Source organism: Vulpes lagopus, chromosome 8, assembly GCF_018345385.1.
Source record: "Vulpes lagopus strain Blue_001 chromosome 8, ASM1834538v1, whole genome shotgun sequence".
In the NCBI taxonomy this organism is placed as follows: Eukaryota; Metazoa; Chordata; class Mammalia; order Carnivora; family Canidae; genus Vulpes; species Vulpes lagopus.
In genome coordinates this window covers 122,325,709-122,332,515 of record NC_054831.1, presented here as the reverse complement: position 1 = coordinate 122,332,515, position 6,807 = coordinate 122,325,709, and the positions used below count along the sequence as shown (strand labels likewise).

General features: G+C 49.4%; 1 protein-coding gene across 1 annotated transcript; it reads right to left on the bottom strand.

The window, feature by feature from the left end:
- Positions 1 to 603: 603 nt before the first annotated feature.
- On the bottom strand, positions 604 to 2,626 carry NR0B2 (nuclear receptor subfamily 0 group B member 2). The gene is made up of 2 exons (XM_041765102.1): positions 2,026 to 2,626; positions 604 to 1,244 (listed from the first exon to the last, which is right to left on the bottom strand). The coding sequence occupies exons 1-2, from the start codon at positions 2,564 to 2,566 to the stop codon at positions 946 to 948; spliced, it is 840 nt and encodes a 279-aa protein (XP_041621036.1). The 5' UTR covers positions 2,567 to 2,626; the 3' UTR covers positions 604 to 945.
- Positions 2,627 to 6,807: the final 4,181 nt, after the last annotated feature.

Genomic DNA, 6,807 nt, shown 5'->3' with positions numbered 1-6,807 from the left:
AACCAACTGTGAACCAACTGCCATGGAAGAGTCTCAGACTCTAACAGCCATTGTGGTAGCTAGACCTCAGTCGGCCTTGGGCTCCAGGCAGCTGTGTGGGGCCAGCCCTGGGTTCCCTTGCCCCTCCCATTGGGACAGCAGTGGACTGTCTTCTACTGTCATCTGCAGGAATGGGCAAGTGAATGATCCCAAACTGCAGAAATTCCCGTGACCTTGACCTTGCCTGTTTAAATTTGAGAATGGGCTGCTTCATATTCCTTACTGGCTGTGATCTGACTTTTGTTGAGGTGAGAGGGAGCCTGTATGGCTCAGAAGCCAAGAGAGGGGTTAGCGATCCCCACAAGGGGATCAGGAAGAGACACTCTCAGCCCTAAAGATAAAGGCAAGGAAGTAAGGGGGCCTGAACTGATCCTAGTCCCTGTGCAAAATAAATCTCATCCCCCAAGATGAAATAATCATCCTGCCCTGAAAAACTAATATCCCAGTTCCCTGAGGGCTGGCTCCAGCACTCCTTATGATTCCTTCCTCCTGAACTCCCGATAGTGGCAGAGTGGGCCCTGGAGGTGGGACAGTCCCTTCCATGTACAAATTACAGTGTCAGGCTCCAAGGGTATCATGCCTTTTATTACAAAAACCAATAACTTAAATCATTTCTATACAAAGTCAGTAGGACTTGTCCCATTGAGCAACATAACTGCCATCCCCATCTCAGAAGGGGTCAGGAGTCTTAGCCCACAAGCCAGAGGACCACTCCAGCTCCAGACAGCTGGAGCGCCACATCAAACCAAGAAAGGCCAGTGGGGGCTGTGTGGTGAGTGAGGTGGGGGGTGCCCCTAGCCCATCTCGCTGGGGCAGGACAGGCTTGTTCCAGGGAGGCTGAGTGCTGCCTGTACAAACTTGCTCCCTCTGGGGGCATCAGGTAGCCCTGGGGACAGCTGGGCCAAATCAGTGCTGCCAGCCTTTGCCCAACCTCCACTTGATCTCTGCCTGGGCTGGAACAGGTTGGCTCAACAAAAGCATGTCCTCAAGTAGGCCAGCGATGTCAATGTCTCCAACAATAGGGCGGAAGAAGAGGTCCCCAAGGAGGCTGGGCGGGATAGACTTGAGGGTGGAGGCTGTGAGGAGGACACGGGCCAAGCGGCCTTGGCCTGCTGGGCACCAGGGCTCCAGGGCCTCACATAGCGCATGATGAGCCTCTTCCTGCAGGTGTCCGATGTGGGAGGAGGCGTGGAGGCCTGGCAAGCCTGTGGGCAGAGAGGGTGAAGAGGGCAGGTGAGTACCCCACTCCCAGGCAGCAATATTGGCCCAAGACCGGAGGTCACTGGCTTGGCCTTTGAGGCTCCATTACTACCTCCTCCATTTATGTGTTTATCACTTTATTTATCCATCCATTTATGGGGCAGCCCAGAGTAATGGTTAAGAGCCAGGCAGCCTGGGTTTGAATCCCATGCTGTCACTCACTGGCTGCATGACCTCAGATATGTTAATATCTGTGCCTCAGTTTTCTCATCTGTAAAATGGGGATAATAATACCTATCTCCTAGGCATGTTATGAAGTTTAAATCAGCTAGTATATTCAAAACCCTTATAATTGGGCCTAATATATGGTAAATGTAATATGAATATTCATTACTATCACTATAATTAATTACCATCATTTATGCATTCTACGAGGGCTTTTTGATGAGGAATTCTCATCTCACATTTTCATTCTTCTCCATGGGGTCTTTCTGAACCCATAGGGTTTTACCTGTGACAGAGGCAGAGTTGTGTCTGCTCACCTTCCCTGACAGTCAGGGCAAGTTTCTTAGGCAGAGTGGCATGGACCAGTCTCTGGAGGGAATAAACCTGAGTTCCCATCCCTGCTTTGCCCCTACCGAGGCTGTGTGACCTTCAGCAAATCACTTAACCTCTCTGGGAGGTGACTTTTGGGGATAATGAGGACCCAAAGAGAAAACGGGTGTCAAGCCCTTAGAAGGTGCCTTCCCTGGCTGGGTCCCCATCCAGGAATGTCTGGAAGCTCACCAGGATTGAAGAGGATGGTCTCTTTCAGGTAGGCGTATTCCTTGGGGCCCAGCTCCAGGCTCCAGAAGGACTCCAGGCAGCACTGAAGCCACTGTACGGCAGCCAGTGAGGGCTGGGGCCGATCGGGCAGCTGGCCGCTGCGTGCACCACTACTGGGCTCCTCCAGCAAGATCTTCTTGAGTATGCTGGGAACCGGCGCCTCAGCCACCTCGAAAGTCACAGTGTCTTGGGCCAACCCCAGCAGGAAGAGGGGGCCCCAGCAGACCCGCAGCAGCAGCTGCTGATCTTGAGGGGGCAGCTGGCAGAAGGACGGCAGGTTCTTGAGGAAGACTACTGTCCTGGCCAGAACATCCAAGGCCTCCCGGCAGGTGCGATGTGGGGCACACAGCCGGACGGGCCGGTGCTGTCTGCACAAGCAGCGACTCTGAACCGGGGGCACTGGGGGCCTGGCCGTGAGGCTGGGGCTCAGAAGTGCATAGAGAATGGCTGGGCGGCCTGCAGCACCCTGACATGGGCAGGTCCCTGGCTGGCTGGAGCTCATGGTTGGGGATCTGCTCCTTCTTCCTCCCAGCTCTCCTGCTTCTGCCCTCTGCTGTGTGCTGGGTGCTATTTATATCCCCCAGTGGGAGGGACGGTGGGTGGGGGCAGGGGGGACGGCCTGACAACCTTGACTCCAGAAGTCATGTTCATTGAAAAAAAAAAGAAACACACACTGACCCTGCAGGATTGGTGGGGAAGTGGCGGGGGAGGGGGCTTTGGGAGTTCCACGTGGCCCTGATATCACTTCAGTCAATGAAGCAGCCTGTGCAGGGCACAAGGCTGCCTGCCCGCTGGCCCGGCTGCCCCTTATCAGATGACTCAAGTGGATAAACAGGGTCATTAACCCAGGCTGTACCGAGGCACCAAGGCCTCAGGTGCACAATCAGCAGGTGGCCATTGCAGGTGTCCCTATTGGTGCCTGCAAGACTGGCGCTAAGCTGGGAGGCCAGCCCCAGAGCTGGACGAGCCTTGAATGCAAGGCCCAACCTGGAAGTGCCTTATCAGGGACTTGTTTGCCTAACCTTGGGGCTCTGCTCCTGTTGTTGGTAAGGAACAGGCTGCGGGAACGGAGCCAGGACCCTGGGGGGCTGGGAGGACTTTGCCCACTGTGTAGGCCAGGAGGCCTCCCTCTCCTGACTCGGTTCTGGGGCCCCTCCAGAAATAAGGTCCCTAAGAACTCTCTCTCCTTAGCCTGGATTTCTAAAGTTCCCAAAAGGCTGTCTCTGCTGAGAAGCCCTCACAGAATGAGAATAAAGTTTGGCTGCTATTTATTGAGCACCTACTGTGTGCTAGGCACTTTCCATTCTAATACTCAGAGCTTCCCCATGAGGCAAAATTCTTATCTTTGAAACTCAAAGAGGTGAAGTGACTTGCCCAAGGTCACACCAGTAAGAGGAGACAGAGCCCAGATCTGTCTGACTCCAAAGTCCTTACTTGCTCCCCTGGACCCACTCTCCTGATGGTGCAGCCCGAGCTGTATGACCTGTTTCCCAGAGCTGGTGGCTACCTGGGTCCCCACCTTGCAGCTGCCTGGTCAACAATGTTGCCTACTTACGATCTGGGTAGAAATGTTGCGCTGCCGCCAGCCACATGGCAACTCTGTCCTGGGCATCTGTCTCAGGATGGTGGGGCATGGGGTGTGAGAGAGGGTGGGAAGGTCCTGGGCTGTCCATGTCCATGAACCTTGGCAAACCCAGCTTGGCAAGCCTTCTGCCAGCACACTATTGGGCAGCCGTCACCATCCCTGGCACTTGCTCCTGGCTCTATCATTTTCCAGTTGTGTGACCTTGGGCTGATCCCTGTGGGCCTCAGGAGCTTAATCTGGGAATCTGGGACAATAAAAAAGTGAAGTCCTGGATGTGAAATTCCAAGCAGTTTCTGGCATACAGTAGGAGGACTTTGCTCCTCCCTTTCCTCTGCCTAAGGAACCTAAGCTCCAGCAGACAAGTGTACATTTTTATTCTAATTGTGAATAATCTTAATCCCCACATTTGTAAAGTTCTTTTCATCTCATGAGTCCTCAGTGCCCCTCCCCTGGAAGGGGACTCTGGAGTCAAACTTCCTGGCTTCAAATCCTGCTTCATTGGGGCAGCCCGAGGGTGGGGGTGGGGGTGGCTCAGTGGTTTAGTGCTGCCTTCAGCCCAGGGCCTGATCCTGGAGACCAGCGATAGAGTCCCACGTCAGGCTCCCTGCATGGAGCCTGCTTCTCCCTCTGCCTGTGTCTCTGCCTCTCTCTCTCTCTCTCTCTCTCTCTCTCTCTGTCTCTCATGAAAAAATCTTAAAAAAAAAAAAAAAAAACAAATCCTGCTTCATCACTTAGTGACATTGGGTGAGTCACTTTATATTTCTGTGTCTTGGTTTCCTCATCTTTAAAGGGTACAAGAAAGGCCAATAGTGGATAATGGCTTCATGGGGACTGAAGCCTATACAATTTGGAGGTCCCTCTTTAGGAATAGAAAACCAGGTATGAAAGTGAATATTTAAATTGAGAAAATACAAGGGCACCTGGCTGGCTCAGTTGGCAGAGCATGTTGACTCTTGATCTTGGGGTTGTGAGTTAGAGCCCTATGTTGGGTGCAGACATTACTTAAAAATTTAAAAAATATATTTAAAATAAAATGAGAGAACAAATCACGACCAATTATAAATTAAAATAAGCTGACTGAAAAACACTGTCACAAACCTAGGAGAATAACACAATACTTTGATTAATTGCTTGACAATATTTGCCTCTGTTTTAGCTGCACATTCTTTGCTTGCCTCATTTACATGGTATTTGTTTTGAAACCATCACAAACAAAGGTTGCAAGTACAGTACAGGGAACTCTTTTTAACTTGAACCATTTGAGGGTAAATTGCCAACCTGCTGCCCATAACTCTCTTGAATTTGAGTCAACGTTGAGTGTGTAATTCCTGTGTTCAAGGACACTCCTCCACATAAGCTCAATACAACCATCAAAATTAGGAAATTAACATGGAACGTTTACCATCTAATCTGAGACTCAAAAAAAAAATAATAATCTGAGACTCCATTTAAGTTTCACCAAATGCTCCAGTGAAACCATTGCAGCGACTAGACTCAGGCCAAAATCTCCCACTGAGGTTCTTTGTCATGTCCCTTTAGTCTTTATCAGTCAGGAAGTCTCTCAGTCTTTCCTTGCCTTTCAAGACCTTGACGCTCTCGCTTTCGAAGAGTTGTAGTTATTTTGTGGCAAGGCTCTCAGTTTAGGGTTGTCTAAGGACTCCTTGTGATTCAGATTATGTATCTTTAACAGGAACATCACAGAAGTGATGTCGTGGGCTTTTTTTTTTTTTTTTTTTAAGATTTATTTATTTAGGGACACCTGGGTGGTTCAGTGGTTGAGCGGCTGCCTTTGGCTCAGGGCGTGATCCCGGGGTCCTGGGATTGAGTCCCACGTCGGGTTCCCAGCGGGGAGCCTGCTTCTCCCTCTGCCTATGTCTCTGCCTCTCTCTGTGTCTCATGAATAAATAAATATTTTTTAAAATTTTATTTATTTTGAGGGGGGAAGGGGGCAGAGGGAGAGCCTCTTCAAGCAGACTCCCTGCTGAGTGTGGAGTCCAACGAAGGTCTCAATCTCACAACCTATGAAATCACAACCTGGTTGAAACCAGGAGCCAGAGGCTTAACTGACTAAGCCATCTAGGTGCCCCATTCTTTTTTTTTTTTTTTTAAGATTTTATTTATTTGAGAGAGAGAGTAAGTGGGATGGTGACTGGGTGGGTGGAGTGCAGAGAGAGAGGGACAAGCAGACTCTGCACTGAACGTGGAGCCCAATGTAGGGTTCAATCTCACGACACTGAGATCCTGACCTGAGTTGAAATCAAGAGTCAGACACTCAACTGATGAGCCACGCAGGCGCCCCACTGTTCTGTTCTTTTTTTTTTTCTTCTTTTTTAAGATTTTATTTATTCATGAGAGACAGGGAGAGGGGCAGAGACACAGGCAGAGGGAGAAGCAGGGAGTCTGATGTGGGACTCGATCCCGAGACTCCAGGATCACACACCCTGGGCCGAAGGGAAGCACTCAACCACTGAGCCACCCAGGCATCCCTGCTGTGTTCTTTTTGATACATTTTATTAGGTAGCACACATTTTCATCTGTCCCATGTTTCACTTTGGTCACTTGGCTAAGGTGATGTCTGCCAGTCTTCTCCACTATACTTACTCTTTTCCCTTTGTAATGGATGTGTAGTTTGTGAGGAGGTATTTTGAGACTATGGAGGTATACCTTCTCAAAGTTTGAATGTATGTATGTGTGTCTTTAGTTATGAACTCATGGTCTCCTATTTTGTTTAGTGGCTTGTAACCTATTACTATCATTATTTTAACGCTCAGATTGTCACAGATTTGCCTAATGGCAGCTTCTTGAAACTGGAGTCTGTCATTTTGACATGCCCCATCATTCTTTGAGCATCCATTGTTCTCTGGTATAAGAAGATACCTCTTTTCAAGCCCCGGGAATCAACCAGTCCTCCAAGAATCTCTGATTTAATCTTTTGTGGAGCATAGTATTTAAAAGTCATGATCTGGTGCTAGGATGATAATCAGAAACCAAGACCTCACTGTTAGGAGGGTGTCACTGTGCTCAGGCTCTTCCAGAGCTAGAGTGTACACACACACACACACACACACACACACACACTCATTTACAGTTACAATTATTTCTATGTCTATTTATACATATTAAAAACATGGGTTCCTATCATTACAGGCAATTTTAAT

What these genes read in the sequence shown, in the direction of transcription:
- NR0B2 (XM_041765102.1), bottom strand. Translation starts at nt 2,566, where the DNA reads ATGAGCTCCAGCCAGCCAGGGACCTGCCCATGTCAGGGTGCTGCAGGC. An exon ending in GACCATCCTCTTCAATCCTG is followed by an intron (nt 1,245 to 2,025) that starts GTGAGCTTCCAG and finishes CTCTGCCCACAG; the next exon opens with GCTTGCCAGGCCTCCACGCC.